Source organism: Macadamia integrifolia, chromosome 6 (genome assembly GCF_013358625.1).
Source record: "Macadamia integrifolia cultivar HAES 741 chromosome 6, SCU_Mint_v3, whole genome shotgun sequence".
NCBI classification, from domain to species: domain Eukaryota; kingdom Viridiplantae; phylum Streptophyta; class Magnoliopsida; order Proteales; family Proteaceae; genus Macadamia; species Macadamia integrifolia.
Genome location: NC_056562.1, coordinates 12,779,991 through 12,800,837, shown reverse-complemented (window position 1 = coordinate 12,800,837; position 20,847 = coordinate 12,779,991). Strand labels below are relative to the sequence as shown.

Here is a 20,847-nt window from a genome sequence, read left to right as displayed (position 1 = left end):
TCCCACAGTCGAGTTTCCTGAAGAGGACTGCTGGACCCCTGAGGAGTTTGAGCACGGCGTAGACTGCGCATGTGAGAGCTGTGCTGCGGGACCACAGTTCTGAGGCCGGGCTGAGCTCCACCTTGGAGGCCGTGCTGAGCTCCACTTCCGAGGCCGAGCTGAGCTCTTCTACATGATGCCTAGCTGGGCACAACCCCTGATGCCGAGCTGAGCTCCAGCCTTGAGACCGAGCCGAGCTGTGTACTCTGATGTTTTTGATGATTTCCTATATATACTTGATATTTGAACTTTATTTTTTGTGTATATATCATGCCTTCGGGCCCAAATGTATATAATTATTGTATCACCATTTGGGTATCAAGTATATGGGAATTATTTACAGGTAAAACTTAGTCTTCCGCTGATCTGATGAATTGATGTTAGTGTGTGTATGCTGTGGTGGAATACAGTATCTGATGATCCTGGCAGGTTTGGGTTAATCGGTGTTAACTCGGTCACCGCTCCGGTTCAGGGTGAACGGGGTGTGACATGTTGGGTCTTGGTCTTGAACTGTAAAACTGGGTAGATTCAAGAGGTTATTCGTTATCCCCCCCTAAAAAAAAAGAGTCTTTTTCACTCTACTTTTATTCAATTTCCAATTGGTATTGTGAATTTATTATTCCATCATGTGATTTTATTTCCCACATTATTATTGATTATAGTTTTCAAAGAGTATTTGGTGTCTTGCGAGGTTTGAAAAAATAACAAATCTTTGTGGTAAGTATATTAGATGAGTTTTCTTTGTTGTCACAATACTTATGATGTATATATAATGTCTTAATATTTAGCACATGACAGTACATATGTTAGTGCATGTGATATACGATTAAAAAGATATTTTATTGATACAATTTTTGGGGGAAGGACTGGTGGGGTCACACGCACGTGGTCATCTCCTCGTTGAGCCGCCGATGAGGAAAACTTTTTCCATATACAGATATTCTTTGTGGGAAGAGAAAGAAAGAGGATTTATGTTTTTGGTAAGAAAAGCGAAAAAGATTGACGTGTACATGTCGGACAAAGTGGCTTCACATGAGGGCCTTCAGTTGAACCAAAGCTCTTCCACATTTGGACCAAGCACCCACATGCTCTGGCTTTTGAACCAGGATCTGAACCATCTGATACTTCAAGATCAATTCCCCTCCAAATTGATTGTGTCTGCATGTTTCTGTGCGACCTGATACATTACATCTTGAATAAAGAGTGAGATGTTGAGATAAGAAGATCGCCCATCTTCAACTGTTCCGTTTGCTATCTCCCCAACCTCTCTGGCTTCTTATGATCACTTCGTCTTCTCCACCATCCATTAACATCCCAATCACTTTTTCAACCTCTTCTTTCTCAACATACATCCCAACCTCTTCACCTTTCCCTATTTAATAAGAAATATCCACACCAACCCTTACTCCCATCCCCAAAATCTGCACAATCAGCTTCTCGTTATAGGATTGATCTCCAAATATTGGCCAAGTTATCATAGACACACCTGCACTCAACCCTTCCAGAGTCGATCGAGTTCCACCCACAATGTGTTATGATCCCTCCCACCGCCCCATGTGACAAGATCAACATTTGTGACGCCCAGCCCGAATCAATAGACCTCTTCCATTGAAGAAAACCCTTGGACCTCTCTCTTATAATAGTTTGACCTATTTTTATTTCATGATTGACAGAATCTTATAATTTGGTAAGTACAAATTCCTTTTCATCAATAAATGTTTGTTAAAAAAAAAAAAAAAAACCTGACAGCTATTGGTTTCTTCTTTATTATTTTTTTATTGTAAAGAGCCATGAGTGGTTTGAGTTGGTGCACAAAACATATCATGATAAGTGACGTAAGCGCTCACATCACTTTGAAACAAATTGAAATAGAACTAATATATTACATTTATTCTAATAATCTTTATCAGAAAAAGAAATTATTCTAATAATTGCTTATCAATTATTTTGAAAACAAGTGTTGAATCTTATTTTGTGGGTTTTCAAATATATGAAACTGATCCACATAGGGTAATTGTTCATTTTCTATTGATTCACGTAAGCAATGTTCGATTGTAAGGAAAATTAAAGGGAAGGGAAGTGAAGTTTTTATACTTAAAAAAGAAATATATATAATCATTATCCATGTGATTTTAACATTAACTTCAAATCATTCCATATTTGGTTATTAAATTTCATTTTGTATCTAAAACTCTTTGCTATAGTATGTAAAATAAAAATTACACGTAAAATATATCATTTCTAAATATGGTTAAAAAAATTAAGTATTTTATACAATCATATGGGTTAATGGTTATAAACTTTTCTTTTTAAAGTATCAAAATTTCACTTTCCTTTCCTTTACCATTGCAACGAAACGGAACAATAAGGTAACCAATGAAGAAAGCTTTGTCCTCAAATCAAAACCCCTCTCCGTGTACAATTTCAACAAGTGAAAAAGCTCCTTGATGAACGGTTGTTCCAAGATTTGTCAAATTTGACGGCACCGATGTCGTTCTATACTACGGGTGTGAGGATGAGGTGCAATGAAGAGGGTGGTATTGAGGGTTTTTTTGTTTTTGGAGGTTGAGTCCTGTTGAATTTGGTTGTTTTTGGGATTTTTGAGTCGACAATGGAGCTCAATCACCTTATCTCTACAGTTGCCTTCTATGGCGATAGCTCCTTTCTTCTCTTTGTTTTGTAGGACAAGTCTCCCATGATGGGTTGGGGTGTCCAAAGTTGGTCCACATGCAATTATGGTCCAGCTCATTATAAGTAATAATTGGGCATTCTTAGTGTAAGGTAGTGGCCCGACAATCGTCCTGAATGAACGATTGACTGACTGAATACTATGAGTGAGAGATAACCAACCATTTACAGTCTAATTCATCCGTTTAAGTCCATTTAACCTAAATATAGCACATTTAAGGATAATTTATAACCTGAATATTCAATTTTCCTGTTAAGAACTTGACCAGTCAATTAATTCGTTTATGTAATCAAACATCCAAATAGAAACATATCCATGCCTTAGACTATGATGAGTTCAATCACCTAGATGAAATTGGAACGGACGCAATAACTTGATGAGAATTGATCAATTATCAATGTTTTGTGCGTAGAAGTAGATCAATCATGGCTTTTGGCTGAATAGACATTGCCTACAGTGAGCAATGAGGTGCAATAAACATCTGTTATCATAGGTGGTTGTTACTACTTGTTAGATATTCATTGTACCTCACCACTTCACTGCATATGATTTTGATGCTTTTTTGGCTCGTAACATATAGGGTAGGGTCCCATGGGAGAATCACCACCCTTCCCTTTTGGCTCATGCATATCCACACTTTATTGGACAAAAAACAAAAGAAAGAAACCTCACGCGCAGTCACTAGCCAGCAGCCACAGACCAGTTCGGCTGGATTTTGGAACATATTACGGTATATATCACCAAAGGGTCTGAAACCACAAGTGTATTACACTGTGAGACGCCCATCTTGTCCACAAAACTTGAAGCTTCATTTCTCTTATCCAGATTTTCAACTCCCATGGCCATGGCTTCGAGTAACCACCATGAGCTTCACTTCATTCTGATTCCTCTAATGGCCCAAGGCCACATGATCCCAATGACGGACATAGCAAGATTGCTAGCTCGGCAGGGCGTCACCATCACCATCGTCACCACCCCAGGTAACGCTTTCCGATTCAAGCCCATCATCGATCGGGCAGCGGAATCCGGCCTCCAAATTCAACTTCTCCAACTTCGTTTCCCATCTAAAGAAGCCGGACTCCCAGACGGGTGTGAGAACATCGACCATGTCCCCACACGAGAACTGATGGAAAACTTCTTCAACGCTACGAGCATGCTCCGACCAGCCTTAGAACAATCTCTTCAAGAAATGGTTCCACACCCAAGCTGCATAATCTCCGACATGGCTCTCCCATGGACATCTCATACGGCTCTTAAGTTTGGGATTCCAAGGTTTTTCTTCAATGGTATGTCTAGCTTCAGTCTCTTATGTAACCAAAACTTACTCCTTTACAAGCCACATGAGAGTGTCGAATCCGATTCGGAACCTTTCATGGTTCCAGGGATGCCTCATCGAATCCAGTTAACAAAGTCTCAGCTACTTCGAACTGCTCGTGAAGATGAACCATTATTCCAAGATTTTCTAATACAAGTCAGAGAAGGTGAGCGAACATCGGATGGTGTAGTGATCAATAGTTTTTACGAATTAGAATCTAGTTATGTTGATGGGTACCAAAAGCTTATGGGGAAGAAAGCTTGGTGTGTTGGTCCTGTGTCACTATACAACAAAGAAGCCTCAGATAAGGCTGACAGAGGTAATAAAGCAGCCATTGATGAGGTCAAATGCTTGGAGTGGTTGGATTCAAGAGAGGTAGCTTCTGTCGTTTATGTCTGTCTTGGGAGCTTATGTCCCTTAGCTCCTTCACAATTGATAGAAATTGGGTTGGCCTTGGAGAGATCGAAACGCCCATTCATATGGGTAATCAGACAAGGTAACAAAAATAAACCATCACAAGAGTTGGAGAGATGGTTTTTGGAAGAAGGATTTGAAGAGAGGACGAAAGGAAGAGGTCTATTGATTAGGGGCTGGGCGCCACAAGTGTTGATCTTGTCACACAGGGCAGTGGGAGGGTTTGTAACACATTGTGGGTGGAACTCGACCCTGGAAGGGGTGAGCGCAGGTGTGCCTATGATAACATGGCCCATGTTTGCGGATCAATTCTATAACGAGAAACTGATTGTGCAGATTTTGGGGATTGGAATAAGGGTTGGTGTTGAAGTCCCTTGTGAAATTGGGTGTGGTGAGAAGCTTGGGGTGTATGTGAAGAGTGAAGAGGTTGAAAAGGCGATTGGGATGTTAATGGATGGTGGCGGAGAGGAAGGAGAAGTGGTAAGGAAGAAAGCTAGAGAGGTTGGGGAGCTAGCGAAAAGAGCAGTTGAAGAAGGGGGTTCTTCTCATCTCAACCTCTCACTATTTATTCAAGATATAAGGCATCAGGTAGAACAGAAACATGCAGCAACAATCAATTTGGAGAGGAGTTCCACTAGTCATATAAGGTAGGAGTTAGCTTCTGATGCACTAACTCGTCCTAGATTCAGGTCTTGTTAAAAGTGATGGAGGACCTAGCTGATGGCAATGTGGTAGGTTGGATTCTTTTTATTAGCTATTGATTTTTGTGGTTACTTTAATGTATTCTTTCAATAAATTTAAGAGGAAATTACATTCCCCTCCCTTGTATGTTTCAAGTATTACATAACCTTTTCCTACGAAGTTTGAAATTACACTCCTTTTCCTTCTAAGTTCTAGATTCTATCAATAGCACTCTGACTGTGAGTGTGGAACCATTAAGTGTATTATACTTTTTTCATAAACCCCAAAATACCATTAGCCTATAGGAGATGACGAATTTGCCCCCAACTTATTAAGACAATGGAGGGTTTACACTCCAAACTTCTACTCTTTATTCCTCAATGGTTTTCGAACTTTGAAATCGAAGATTTTGGCGATCGAAGGTGGTTTATCTCCTTGAAGATCAAAGTTCGTTCATCGTTGAAGACCGAAGTCTAAGGTTAGATTAAATCGCAGATTTGGGAGAGTTAGGGCTTCGAGAGATTAAATCGTTTATGATCGAAGTCTTAGGGCTTTGGGAGAGTAAGTTTACAGCTTACAACTTCTGTTTCCTCTTATTATAGCTTCCCTTGTTAAATTTGATCATAATATTAATCTCTGTAACAAGACACAGAGGCTTTAAAGAATCAGTTGCAGGGTACAAAGCAGAAAAGATAGAAGAAAAGGAAAAAGAATATGAAGTAAGAAAGAGAAATCTGAAATTGGAAAGAGGGATTTACGGTTCTAAAATCGGTGAGGGATTTCTATTTCTGAAATCTCATTCATTCTTTATTTATTCAAGAAAACGATCTCGGCAACAGTATTTGATCGAATGACGCTGGCTTCATCTCCCAAGGCCTGAGAATTTGAGAAGCCCTCACCTCTCTTCTACTCCTCGCCGTTCCTCATTCTCTCTTGGAAGGTCTTTGCAATTCTGCTTTGATTTGTTTATTCCCTACCATATCTCAACGGTAATTTCAGATCTATTTTTCTTTTGATTCCTGCATAGATATACACCTTATTTCTTCAATTATTCGATGGAATTTTCGTTTTCATCTGCCCATTTTTCTTAGTATTTCACTTTCTTTTTTTTTCATTTTTTTTTTTGGTAAACTCTCGTTTCTTCTCTATTTTAATGAATTTTGGTAAATGATATTATCGGCCACAATATTTTTCTTTTAAGGTTGATCTGTTGTTTTATATTGTCAAATTAGGATTTTTGGGCTTCTTCTTGTTCTTTAAACTGCTAATTTTCAATTAATTAAAGATTATAGGTAGGGAGAGAAGGGATTGTAAGATTCTTGTACTGTGCAAGGAACTGGCAAGCTTGGAGGATGGAGAGAAAAGAAGCATGGATTCACCATCGCCGACGGGCAAAAAAAAAAAAAAAGGAATGGAGTGTTCCCGCCGCTGCTGAATGGAGGCAGAGAAGAAGAAGGGAATAGAGTGTTCTCGCCTACCGCCGCTAGGAACGAAGATGGAGAAGTTGAAAGACTTGAGTTTTAGACAAAGGGGATGGGGTAAAAAGGACATTTAACATTTGATTCTAACAATGTTAACACCACAGGGTGCATTTGTAATTATAAATTTCACAAGGAGTCTGAGTGTAATAATTGAAACATATAGATGAGGGGAGTGTAATTTCCTCTAAATTTTTTGATCTTTTAAGGGAAAATTTTTTTAAGAAAATAGTTGAAATAAATGCATGGCACTTTTTAAGATTTTAAAGGCTTTGGTTAGTAGACATCAAAAGTTCTAGTAGTTTCATAGATTTTGAAAACCTACTCTTTAATAGGAAATTAAGTACTTATTATTCCCTTAAAACAAATATATTATATCAGTTGTATTTCCAAATAAATGAAAAAGAAAATGAAAAATGATCCCTGCATCAACATAGTCATAAGCCTTCCAACATTCTCTATCCTATTCTGAGGCTATACGGCATCAACATACCAACTCTAACTTCTTCGACTCTCTCAATGGATCGAAATCCTCTGTTATTCCTCATCTTGCAATTCCTGTGTTACTCTACTTGCAGAGGATGACACATGGCACTGTTGAGGTGAATGATGTAGATTTGGAGAGAGAAGACTACTTCCATTTTGATTTGGGAATTCCTAAATTAGGGTTTTGTTTAGTTCGTATTTTGTACGCACTTTAGTATATTTAGTCAAGAGATAAGTTTTCCTACAAAGGTAGTATAATAAGGAATTTATACATTACACCAACGAAAGGTTGGCAAATAATATATCTATACGAGTCCACATGGGACCCACATGGTTAATATAGAAGAAAGAAAAAAAGAAAGAGAGTATCAATGTAAGCCCCCTGTTTATTGTGTTAGAAAGTTATATAAAAATATGTACAATGACTATGTAGCAATCTTTTACACTTTAGTTAACTATCATTTTACCATTAGATTAACAAACAATTGGTGAGTCCATGTGAATGAGAAGACAACTTACTAAAAAGTAGCTTGCAACCTGCACCTTCCATCCTGGATGGGTGCATTGTGAGACAATGAGTGAGCCAATTGAGAAATGGTCACAACCTTGGAAAGGGTTGGAAGTCAAGGGTTTGAGTGTAAAAGTTGGTCTACACTAGTGGATTTGGATTTAGTCCGGTCAATTATTAAATGTGTCAGGTTTAAGAAACCATCAATTAATAATTGGCATTCTTAGTGTAAAATAGTGAGTGGCCTGACAATCACCTGACGGAAGGACTACCTGAATATTATGATTGTTTGATAACCAACCATTTATAGTCTAGTTAGCCCGTTTAAACTCATTTAACCTGAATGTAACACATATAAGGACTTTTTATCACCCAAATAATAAATTAACCATAATCTGATTATTCAATTAACTTGATTATGAAACGATTAGAAACATATCCATGGATTAAATATTAAAGTCTAATTACCTAGACATAAATGGTATGAAACCTTAAATTAATCACAATCTATCAGGCCCGACAAGACCGACTCTCTTCAATCATAATTCACGCTATCAGGCTCATTGGATCACAGTATTATCAAAAGGCGTATGGTAGATAGTCACATACATAAGGAATTTTCTAATCAAAGCGATGTGAGCGCTTACATCACTAATCATGAACGTTTTGTGCTACAACGCAGACCAGACCACCTCATGGCCATGGATAACCACTCTTTATCAGACTAAAAACCAAAAGAACAAAACTCACTCACAGTAGTAGTGTTTTTTTTTTTTATAGGATTAAAGTTCTCTGGGTGGGACCAACGTGCTGGGTCGCTTTTTGGCCAATAAGGATGTACAATAAAGCATTATCAGTACGATGTGATGATCATTTTGCATCTCTCTGTCTTGGCGCAGCGCCATGTCCCTCCAAGAAAACATTTCTTGTTGACCTAAAACCACCAAACTGGAGCTCTCATTTCACTGATCCAGATTTTCCGACTCAGTCTATGGCTTCCAGTGATCACCATGAGCTTCATTTCATTCTGATTCCTCTAATGGCCCAAGGCCACATGATCCCAATGACGGACATAGCCAAATTGCTAGCCCAACAAGGCGCCACCATCACCATCGTCACCACCCCACTTAACGCTTTTCGATTCAAACCCATCATCAACCGGGCCGCCGAATCAGGCCTCCAAATCCAACTTCTCCAACTTCATTTCCTATCTAAGGAAGCCGGGCTCCTAGAGGGATGTGAGTGTTAGGGACAAGCCACCGTAGCATACTACTTGACACTGTGATGCACTGTATCAAGACCCATGTAACAAATTCATAACCAACTAACTGTTATCACATGGTTAGGATAGAGAGTTGAGAGTCCAGTTAGCAATTGTGTATGGGTATAAATATGTAATCATCATTTTATAAATATATGAAAAACCATTTTCTTCATGGTATCAGAGCAGTTTTCTGCTCAGACAAGTTTTCTTCTTGATCCTACTTGCTTCGTCTTCCTCCCCTGGCAAAGCAAGGCACTCCGGTGTTCATTCCAAAGAAGCTCTCATGGCGTCTCAGAAGCAACCTCCATTTCTGATATGAGCACAGCTTCGTCCTTAGTTGCTCATAACGTCTCTCCGCAATTGCCTTTGAAATTGATGAGTTCGAACTATATGCTCTGGAGAGCACAATGTCTTCCACTCCTCAGAGGTTACAATCTCTTAGGGTACATTAATGGAACCTTTCCTCGACCTATTGATGAATCTGAAAATTCCTCTACATCTGGTTTCACTTCTGCGCTATGGGATAAACAAGATCAGTTGATCTTGAGTTGGATAATCTCATCCCTTACTGAGAGTGCTATCTCTCATGTGGTAAGCGCCGCTACCTCATCTGAAGCATGGACAACACTTTCCCGTGTCTATGCACCTTCGTCAAGAACTCACATTATGGATCTGAAGGATCGACTCTCACGTATACAATGTGGTTCTGAGTCAATTACAGAATACATTCTTCAGATCTGATCCATTGCAGACACACTTGTTGCTATCGATCAGCCCCTCGATGAAGAGGATCTTGTTCTTGCTGCTCTAAGAGGTTTCGGTTCGGAGTATCGAGATTTTGTGACCATAGTTCGCCTGCGACAAGAACCAATTTCATTTGTTGAACTTACGGGATTACTCTTGAGCCATGAAAGCTTTCTCAGTTCCACTGCTAATGAATCTTCTATTGTTATCACTACTAATGCTGCCTCAAGCACTTATAATTCCTCATCATTCAAATCTCGCGGTGGTGGTTCGAACAATTTTCACTACAACAGATCAAGATCCGGACATCGTTACTACAACCAGAATCGAGGAGGTCGATCTGGTGGCCATAGTTCCTCTCCATTGCAAGATGGTTCCTATCGAGGCTATGGTAAATCTGCTGGTTCCTTCCCTCATGGATCTAGCGGTCAAGGATATGGTAACAATCAACAACCAGGATACAACTCTCTTGATACTTTTTCACCAGCACAGAGTGAAAGACCAGCATCTCCAACCTTTACAAATCAGCCTCGATTTGCCTGTCAAATCTGCAATGTTAATGGTCACACTGCCTCACACTGTTCGCAGAGGTTTAACCATGCCTATCTTGGTACATTCTTGTCGACAACTTCGTTCTCATCATCTTGGATTCTTGATTCAGGGTCTAACAACCACTTGACTACAGATCTAAGCAATCTTGCCATTAATTTTCCATACTCTGGCCCAGACCAGATTCAAATTGGTAATGGCCAAGGTTTGGAAATTACTCACATTGGCTCTTCGGTCTTTTCATCATCTGCTTGCAATTTTAAAATGACAAACATCCTCTGTGTACCTAATATAAAGAGGAATCTCCTATCTATTCAAAGATTTGCTAAAGAGAACAATGTTTATTTTGAATTTACTTCTCACACAATTTTCATAAAGGATAAGGAGACCAAGAAGATTTTGAATCAAGGCCGGAGTGAGAATGGCTTATATCAAATGCACTTTACAGAGGCTCCGTCATCCCCATCAATCGTTATGGTTGGCGTTCATGCACCTGCGGTCAATTGGCATCATTGCCTTGGCCATCCATCTTACAAAATTGTTCATTCTGTCCTCAGCCAGTTTAATATACCATTCTCCGGTAATAAGAAGACTATTTTGCGATGCGTGTCAGCTATCGAAGAGTCATCGCCTTCCATTTATGCCATCCACTTCTATAAGCTTTTCACCATTAGAAATAATTCACTATGATGTCTGGGGTAAAGCACCTGTTACTTCTGTAGATAAATTTTCTTACTATGTGTTGTTTGTGGATGACTACAGTAGATATAGTTGGTTGTACCCAATGACTGCTAAATCCGAGGTGTTGTCTATCTTTACTTCCTTTAAATCATATGTTGAGAATTTCTTTAGCAGTAAAATCAAAATAGTTCAAAGTGATGGTGGTGGAGAATTTCATAAATTGACCCATTTCTTTAAATCCATGGATTCTCTCATCAGTTTTCATGTCCTCATACTCAAGCTCAGAATGGCTTGGTCGAAAGGAAGCATCGACATGTGATTGAAACAGGACTGGCTTTGCTATTTCATGCTCATCTACCAACCCAGTTTTGGAGTTATGCATTTCTTACTGCCGTATACCTCATCAACAGGATGCCTTCTTCCTTGATTGGCAATCTTAGTCTTCTTCAATGCCTATTTCATATAGCTTCAGATTACAGAGCTCTTTGCATATTTGGATGTCTGTGCTATCCATGGCTGCGGCCCTATTCTTGACATAAGTTGGAACCCAGATCTCGGCCTTGCATTGTCTGGGATATTCTCTTCAACACAAAGGGTACCGGTGCTTCGACTCTTCCATGAACAAACTCTACATTTCACGTCATGTTATTTTTGAAGAATCCATTTCCCTTACTCCTCCATATCAACCTCCACTGAGTCTCAAACCATAATCGTGGATACCTGGTACTGCCTCCCACAACCTATCATCTACCCATGTATACCTATTTCTTCTATTCAGCCCACTTTTATTAATCCCATACCAATTGGACATCCAAATGTCTTTGACCCATCATCCACATATGGCCCATTACCTCATTCATCAACCTCTTCTTCTCCTTTGGATCTAGGCCCATCTGCAACCTCATCACATCCTCCTTGTACAGTTCCTAGCCCATTACCATTACATAGCCCATCAGACTCACAAAACCATATGTGTCCACTTCGGGTTAGTAACCCATAAATGGTTCCAGATCTGAATCATCTTCTTTACCTGTGTTGGATCATGTAACACAACCAATGTCCAAACATCACATGGTCACATGCTCTCGCACAGGTTCCCTTCGGCAATCATCGAAGCTAAATCTAATTGCGACGAAGCATCCTCTTATTGATTCATTTGAGCCAACTTGTGCTTCACAAACCTTGAAGATACTAGAATGGCGTGCGGCTATGCACGAAGAACTAAATGCACTAATATATAATGGTACATGGACCCTCGTTCCACCTTCTTCTTCGTAAAATCCTATTGGATGTAAATGGATTTTTCGCATTAAACATCATTCTGATGGTACAATTGAGCGCCATAAAGCTCAGCTTGTTGCCAAAGGCTTTCATCAAAGGCCGGGACTTGATTATCAGGAAACTTTCAGTCCTGTTGTCAAGGCGACAACCATTTGGGTCATTCTGTTCCTTTCTATCACACATGGTTGGTCGCTCAAACAATTTGACATTCGCAATGCATTTTTGCATGGGGACTTAACAGAGACTGTTCACATGGTTCAACCTCCTAGATTTATCAATCCCTCATGACTAGATTATGTTTGTCTACTACAGAAATCACTATATGGGCTAAAACAAGTTCCTCGGGCTTGGTATACTAAGTTGAGTACCTTCCTCATCTCCCAAGGATTTTAGTCTTCCAAAACCGATACATCGTTGTTCATCTTTCGATCTAAGGATGTCACCATATATTTTTTGGTCTATGTTGATGATCTAGTCGTCACTGGTAACTCTCCCTCGGCTATATCCGACCTCGTTTAAGCTCTGTCCCACACATTTACCTTAAAGGAACTAGGGGATCTCAATTATTTTCTTGGTGTAGAGCGTAAATATATTCTCAATTTACTCTAGTCGACCGATATGACAGGCGCCAAACTAATTCATACTCCAATTGCCATGACACCTCTTGAAACAAAATCTGGCAAGTCTCTTCCTAATGGGACTGAATACCGTCACGTGGTTGGAGCACTTTAATATCTCACATTAACCCAGCTGGATATCAGTTTTGCCATCAATAGAGTGGCCCAATTCATGCATTCTCCAACTGATCTTCATTGGATAGCTGTCAAACGAATTTTGCGATATCTCAAACACATGGTTGTTGAGGGTCTATTTTTTCAATGATCTCCTATTGTCCTACAGGTGTTCTCCAATGCGGACTGGGCCGGCTATCCAGTAGATCGTAAATCTACCACAGGGTATGGAATATTTCTCTGGTCCAATTTGGTCTCTTGGTGCTCCCACAAACACCGAACTGTGTCGCGATCCTCTATGGAGGCTGAGTACCGAGCTATGGCATCTGTCTCTATAGAACTCATTTGGATACGCTCTCTATTACATGAGTTAGGTGTATTTCTTCCTCACCCACCAACGGTTTGGTGTGACAACATCAGAGCAACATATCTTACGGAAAATCTGATTTTCCATTCACGAACTAAGTACATTGAAATTGATTTTCACTTTGTCTGGGATATGGTCGCTACCAAGCAATTGGTTGTTCGATATATTTCAACTATCGACCAAGTTGCTGATATTCTAACCAAAGGGTTATCAAGATCTCGGTTCCAATATCTTAAGGGCAAGCTCACTGTGGGTTCACCACCACCTCGCTTGAGGGGGGATGTTAGGGATACGCCACCATAGCATACTACTTAACACTGTGATACACTGTATCAAGACCCATGTAACAAATTCATAACCAACTAACTGTTATCACATGGTTAGGATAGAGAGTTGAGAGTCCAGTCAGCAATTGTGTATGGGTATAAATATGTAATCATCATTTTATAACATATATGAAAAACCATTTTCTTCAGTGAGAACCTCGACCATCTCCCTTCACAAGATCTATTGAAAAACTTCTTGAAAGCTACAAGCATGCTCCAACCAGCCTTAGAAAAATCTCTTCAAGAAATGAATCCACACCCAAGTTGCATAATCTCCGACATGGGTCTTCCATGGACATCTCATACAGCTCTTAAGTTTGCGATTCCAAGGATTTTCTTCAATGGTATGTCTAGTTTCAGTCTCTTGTGCAACCAAAACTTACTCCTTTACAAGCCACATGAGAATGTCAAATCCAATTCGGAGCCCTTCTCGGTTCTAGGCATGCCTCATCGAATCCAGTTAACAAAGGCTCAACTACTGGGAACTGTTCGTGATGATGAACCAATTGTTTACGATTTCCAAAAATAAGTCTGGGAGGCTGAGAAAACATCAGATGGTGTTGTGATTAATAGTTTCTATGAACTAGAACCTATTTATGTAGATGAGTACTAGAAGCTTATGGGGAAGAAAGCCTGGTGTATTGGCCCTGTTTCACTATACAACAAAGAAGCCTCAGATAAGGCTGATAGAGGTAATAAAGCAGCCATTGATGAGGTCAAATGCTTGGAGTGGTTGGATTTAAGAGAGGCAGCTTTTGTCATTTACGTCTATCTTGGGAGCTTACGTCCCTTAGCTCCTTCACAATTGATAGAAATTGGGTTGGCCTTGGAGAGATCGAATCACCCATTCATTTGGGTAATCAGACAAGTATCACAAGAGTTGGAGAGATGGTTATCGAAAAAAGGATTTGAAGAGAGGACGAAAGGAAGAGGTCTATTGATTCGGGGCTGGGCGGCACAAGTGTTGATCTTGTCGCACAGGGCGGTGGGAGGGTTTGTTACACATCTTGGGTGGAACTCAACCCTGGAAGGGGCGAGTGCAGGGGTGCCTATGATGACTTGGCCCATGTTTGGGGATCAATTCTATAACAAGACGCTGACTGTGCAGATTTTGGGGATTGGAGTAAGGATTGGTGTAGGCATTTCTTGTCCTATGGCGGACGGTGAAAAGCTTGGGGTGTATGTGAAGGGAGAAGAGATTGAGAGAGCTATTGGGATGTTAATGGATGGTGGAGAGGAAGGAGAAGTGGTAAGGAAGAAAGCGAGAGAGGTTGGGGATTTACCAAACAGAGCAGTTGAAGAAGGGGGATCTTCTAATCTCAACATCTCACTCTTTATTCAAGATATCATGCATAAGGTTACACAGAAAGATACAGAAACATGGAAGGAGAGGAGTTGATTTTGAAATTTTATTTAAGTTTCAAGGAGAGTAATAAATTTTTATAATTCCAATGTATATAAGGATAAATTAAGCCCTTGAATCATAGTTGATGCGGTAAAAATTGACCAGCCAATCTTCCTTGCATCTCTTGAGGCTCCAGTAGACCTGCACAGAAAAGAAGACAGGGGAGAGCCGGACTGACCCGACGGGGACTCTCCGATGCCTAAGTCAGATCATTCCATAGCAGATACTCAAGAGAGTATTCAGTCAAAAGAGAAGTGATCGATCCCCCATGATGGAGGTTTACCTTAGTATTTATAGGCTACTGATGGAGAGAGAGGGAGGGGCGTTTGTGAAGAGTCCTATTTAGGCGTAGAGTCCTTGAGGGGAGTGGCTCTGTGATTCTAGAAATATTTCGGGTTCCGGGGCATGTTCTGGGAATATTTCCCTTTGATTTCGGAGGTGCAAGTTGTGAGAGGGGTGGATGCCTCAGATGACGTGTAGTGGATAGAGTCCTGTCCCCTTGATCAGGGATCATGTCCCTTGAATGTAGGAGTGGATGTGTGCACGTTTCTGGGTGCCTTACTTGACTGTGCCAAGCCAAGGTGACAGGTCGGTCGAGCCGAGGTGACTGGTTGGCATGAGGAGAGGCCGAGGTCGTTGGTCAGTGTTCTGTTCAGGTTTACATGCACGCTTCAACCGTGCTGAGGAAGGGGACATATTTTACCTCATCACCAGCCCCCCACTCTAGCAGTTTGGATTGATCTGCTAGGGTATTTAATTCGATCTCGACTTTCATATGACTTGCGCTATCTATTCGGTGCGAAACGCTCTACTTCACTTTCTCAGTCGAGGCTACTCAACGGTTCAAGAATGTGGTTGTCGCTTGTTCAAAGGCGGAGGAGGAGGCAAAGCGCCTTCATAGGGAGCTGCACAAGGTCACAGGCCAATTGGAGGTTGAGAAGAAAATGGTCCGATCTGAGGAAGTTCATACCAATGATGCCGAGCTAATAACTGGAGAGCTGAAATAGGAGGTTACTAAACAACTCAATGCCAACAGAAACTTGTTGAAGGAGAATGATGCTCTCTAGGATGAGTTGTTCAAGACTCAGAGCACTCGCAAGAAGGAGGAGGAGCTCGCAGATAGGGTTGGCGAGTTGGAAAGGCAACACTGGGCCAAGCTGAAGGCCAACGAGGTGACTGAACACCTAGGCCTGTCGGAAGTGGTTGGTTGACGGTAACATTGCTTCATTTCAGGTCAGCTCGGATGATGCCATCCGGTTAATCCTGAGTAAGACGTCAGGCTACAATCTGACGGACTATGAGTAGCGCGTTCCTGCCCCTGCTACTTTGATGCAGCTCGACGGCACAATCGACGTTGGTGAAGAGGTGACCTGACTCGAAGGATAGCCAAGTGAAGAGTTAAGCCTGTGGATTAGCCCCCCGAGATTAGCCTTGTATATATTTATTTTTATGTAGATGTCTCATTCGGGAGTGATGTACTTTGAGGGCTTTTTCCCTTTTTTTGATGAATAAAAAAGTTGTTTTGATGTCTTCATCTCTCAGCATTCTTGTGCTTCTTTCTTTTTTTTCTTGTACTTCGAGCGCGACTCGAAATGAGTAACTGTTGGAAGAATAAGGACCAGTACAACTATCTGAGTGTGGCACCATTCCCTAGCTGAGCTCGAAATTGATCTTTCATATCTACCTTATGAGCTCTTGAGGTGCCAAGCTTGGGCCTAGCCATGGGGATGCCGAGCTGGGGCTCGATCTTTTGAGTGCCAAAACTGGGTTAGGTCTTGGCAGTGCCGAGCAGGGGCTTGGTCTTTTAAGCTGCCAAACCTGGGTTTGGTCTTGGACGTGCCGAGCTGGGGCTCAATCTTAGAGAATGCTGAGCTTGGGCTGGGTCTTAGAGGGTGTCGAGCTTAGGCTTGATCTTTTGAGGTGCCTTGTGTCAAGGTCTTTTGTAGTGCCGAGTCAGGGCTTGGGCTGGCATGCCTTAATGTGTAAGGTCTTAAAGAGCTGAGCCGTGCTCGGATTTACGTGCCTTAATGTATAAGGGCTTGAAGTGCCGAGCCGTGCTTAGGCTTGTATGCCTTAATGCATAAGGTCTTCAGGTGCCGAGCTATGCTCGATCTTGTATGCCTTAGTGCGTAAGGACTTGAGGGCCGAGCCGTGCTCGAGCTTACATGCCTTAATGCGTAAGGGCTTGAAGTGCCGAGCCATGCTCGGGCTTGCATTTATTAATGTGTAAGGTCTTGAGGTGTCGAGCGGTGCTTGGGCTTGCATGCCTTAGTGCATAAGGTCTTGAGGTGCCGAGCTGTGCTTGGGCTTGTACCGTGAATGTAATATTCTTTTACCGATCAGTTCGGGTCGGCCTTTCTTTCCTCGCGAATGAGGTCTTCTTTTGCCAATCATAGTGGTTGACTCATCCCTGCATAGTGGATGAGATCTTCTTTTATCAACCAGTTCAGGTGGCCTTCTTTGGGGGAATGATTTTCCCATTCTGCTCGGCTCGGTTTCATTATTATCATTGGGCTGATCATCACGCCGACAACCTTGTTTAGATGTTCAAGAATAGGCCACAGTTGATTCTTCGACTATTGTCATGGATAGTTCGATGGTTTGCTCATCCTCGCTCCATGAGATGTTGGTGTTGTAGCTTTCTAATGTCGTTCCCACGGACGGCACCAATTTTATTCTATAAAAATTGACCAGCCGATCTTCCTTGCATCTCTTGAGGCTCCAATTGACTTGCACAGAAGAGAAGGCAAGGGAGAGCCAGGCTGACCCGATGGGGGACTCTCTGATGCCTAAGTCAGATCTTTCTACAGCAGATACTCAAGAGAGTATTCAGTCAAAAGAGAAGTGATCGATCCCCCATGATGGAGGCTTACCTTGGTATTTATAGGCTGCTGATGGAGAGAGAAGGAGGGGCATTTGTGGAGAGTCCTGTTTAGGCATAGAGTCCTTGAGGGGAGTGGCTCTGTGATTCTGAGAATATTTCGGGTTCCAAGGCATGTTCTGGGAATATTCCCCTTTGATCTCGGAGGTGCAAGTTGTGAGAGGGGTGGATGCCTCTGATGACGTGTAGTGGATAGAGTCCTGCCCCCGTGATTAGGGATCACGTCCCTTGAATGTAGAAGTGGATGTGTGCACATTTCTGGGTGCCTTACTTGACTGTACCGAGTTGAGGTGATAGGTCAATCGAGCTGAGGTGATTGGTTGGCATGAGGAGATGACGAGGTGGCTGCTTGGCACGAGGAGAGGCCGAGGTGGTTGGTCAGTCTTTTGTTTAGGTTTACTTGCATGCTTCAGCCGTGCTGAGGAAGGGGACATATTTTGCCTCATCAGTAGTGATTTCAGATTTGCATTTGTTTCATGATTCAGGAAGTATCAGAGCCCAGTTTAAAAGACAGAGCAACTCCATTGATAATCAAATGGTTGCAATCCTGCAGTTGGGTGCTTAAAATAAGCAAAAATGTGGGGGGGATTTCCTATGAAGTACGAAGAACATTTTTTAATAAAATATTCAATATTACATGATATATAATATATTACGCATTAGGTATACTAAATCATTTTTCATTATATTATTTATTATTTTTAATAACAATCAAACGATTATTGTTTATAGTCCATAATTTAATATCATAATTGATTATTAATAAATAGATAATAAACATAAATATAAACTATACTAAAGAGAGCCTAAGCGAGGAGACACAATGGGAAAAAATAGAGGATGGTCTTCAATGTAGAGTTGTTCCATTGGAAAATGGATCCGCTGCTCATATGATCACTTAGTCATACAAGTCAACATTCAACACATGTCCTTTTTGTTTTTAAATATATCCCACCTGCGCCATTCCGAGTTGCTCTGTGCACGATGAAGTAAATGCTAATCTGAAAACAACTACTAATCAAGAGCTTGATTTATCCTTACATAGTGGAATCATTAAAAAAAAAAAAGTTTCAAAAAAATATTTAATCCATAAAATCTCTCTATGATTTCGCTTCAAAATCAACTCCTCTCTCCTAATTGATTGTTTCAGAATGTTTCTGCTCAACCTGACGCATGACATCTTGAATAAAGAGTGAGATATTGAGATGAGAAGAACCCCCTTCTTCAACTGCTCTGTTTGCTAAATCCTCAACCACTCTCGCTTTTTCCCTTACCACTTCTCCTTCCTCCCCACCATCCATTAACATCCTAATGGCCTTCTCAATCTCTTCTCCCTTCACATACACCCCAAGCTTTTCTCCTTCCCCGACCAGACAACAGTCTTCAACACCAATCCTCACTCCAATCCCCCAAATCTGCACAATCAGCTTCTCGTTATAGAATTGATCCGCAAACATGGGCCATGTTATCATAGGCACACCTGCACTCACCCCTTCCAGGGTCGAGTTCCATCCACAATGTGTTACAAACCCTCCCACCGCCCTGTGTGACAAGATCAACACTTGTGGCGCCCAACCCCTGATCAATAGACCTCTTCCTTTCGTCCTCTCTTCAAATCCTTCTTCCAATAACCATTTCTCCAACTCTTGTGATATTTGTTTGATTACCCATATAAATGGGTGATTCGATCTCTCCAAGGCCAATCCAATTTCTATCAATTGTGAAGGAGCCAAGGGACATAGGCTCCCAAAACAGACGTAAACTACAGATGCTGCCTCTTTTGAATCCAACCACTCCAAGCATTTGTCTTCATCAATGGCTGCTTTATTACCTCTGTTAGCCTTTCCTGAGGAGGCCTCTTTTTTGTATAGTGACGACACAGGGCCAACACAATAGGCTTTCTTCCCCATAAGCTTCTGGTACTCATCTACATAACTAGATTCTAATTCATAGAAACTGTTAACCACCACACCATCAGATGTTCCCTCAGCCTCTATGATTTGTTTTCGGAGTTCATGAAATGTGGGTTCATCTTCACGAACAGTTCCTGCTAGCTGACCCTTTGTTAGCTGGATTCGATGAGGCATTCCTGGAACCACGAAGGGCTCCGAATCGTTTTCGACACTGTGTTGTGGCTTGTAAAGGACTAAGTTTTGGTTGCATAAGAGAGTGAAGCAAGACGTACCGTTGAAGCAAAACCTTGGAATCCCAAACTTAAGAGCAGTATGGGATGTCCATGGGAGACCTACATCGGAGATTAAGCAACTTGGGTTTGGAACCATTTCTTGAAGAGATTGTTCTAAGGCTGGTTGAAGCATGCTCGTTGCGTTGAAGAAGTTTATGATTAGTTCTCGTGAGGGGACATTGTCCATGTTTTCACAACCCTCAGGTAGCCCGAAATCTGTAGATGGGAAACGAAGTTGAAGAAGTCGGATTTGGAGGCCAGATTCCTCTGCTCGATCTATGGTGGGCTTGAATCGGAAAGCGTTAACTGGGGTGGAGACGATGGTGACGGTGACGCCGTGCTGGGCTAGCAATCTGGCTATGTCAGTCATGGGGATAATGTGGCCTTGGGCCATTAGAGGAATCAGAATGAAGTGAAGCTGATAATGGTGATCAGTGGAAGCCATGGGAGATGAAAATATGGATCAGAGAAACTAGAGCTTCAAGTTTTTCGTGAACAAGATGGGCTTCTCAAACAGTATATACTTGGTAATATAGACTACCAAATCCGCAGAACTGATCTGTAGCTAGTGGCTATGCGTGAGGGTGGCTATGAATGTGTGCGGCATATATTTGACGGCTGGGAGTCTTTTGAGATGTGTGCCTATGTGTTCGGTATATGCCCAAATACTTCCAGCCGTAAGATGTATGCTACACACGATGCCACGGCATAGAGGAACTGTGTTGATGTCATGATTAGCCACGTAAGTTCTCACATAGCAAATTCAAGGGGCAATTACTATTCACCCCCTTACATTTAATCTTTATTTATTAAAATTTCTCTA

At 41.4% G+C, this 20,847-nt stretch overlaps 3 protein-coding genes and 1 pseudogene across 8 annotated transcripts; 3 read left to right on the top strand and 1 right to left on the bottom strand.

Annotated features, from left to right (window-relative positions):
* Positions 1-3,426: 3,426 nt before the first annotated feature.
* On the top strand, positions 3,427-6,529 carry LOC122081184 (UDP-glycosyltransferase 73C25-like). Of its 6 annotated transcripts, none has more exons than XM_042648193.1 (2): positions 3,427-5,699; positions 5,791-6,529. In XM_042648193.1, the coding sequence occupies exon 1, from the start codon at positions 3,567-3,569 to the stop codon at positions 5,106-5,108; it is 1,542 nt and encodes a 513-aa protein (XP_042504127.1). In that variant the 5' UTR covers positions 3,427-3,566; the 3' UTR covers positions 5,109-5,699; positions 5,791-6,529. The 6 variants fall into 6 exon arrangements, with proteins under 6 accessions (XP_042504127.1, XP_042504126.1, XP_042504129.1 ...); XM_042648192.1 differs by having other exon boundaries at positions 5,785-6,529; XM_042648195.1 differs by having other exon boundaries at positions 3,427-5,909; positions 6,013-6,529.
* A 1,916-nt stretch (positions 6,530-8,445) lies between these two features.
* LOC122082071 lies at positions 8,446-14,952 on the top strand (annotated as a pseudogene).
* Positions 9,090-11,027, top strand: LOC122080669. The gene is made up of 2 exons (XM_042647480.1): positions 9,090-10,228; positions 10,546-11,027. The coding sequence occupies exons 1-2, from the start codon at positions 9,782-9,784 to the stop codon at positions 10,855-10,857; spliced, it is 759 nt and encodes a 252-aa protein (XP_042503414.1). The 5' UTR covers positions 9,090-9,781; the 3' UTR covers positions 10,858-11,027.
* Positions 14,953-18,773: 3,821 nt separating the features above from the next.
* Positions 18,774-20,570, bottom strand: LOC122082765 (UDP-glycosyltransferase 73C3-like). The gene has a single exon (XM_042650530.1). The coding sequence runs from the start codon at positions 20,467-20,469 to the stop codon at positions 18,973-18,975; it is 1,497 nt and encodes a 498-aa protein (XP_042506464.1). The 5' UTR covers positions 20,470-20,570; the 3' UTR covers positions 18,774-18,972.
* Positions 20,571-20,847: the final 277 nt, after the last annotated feature.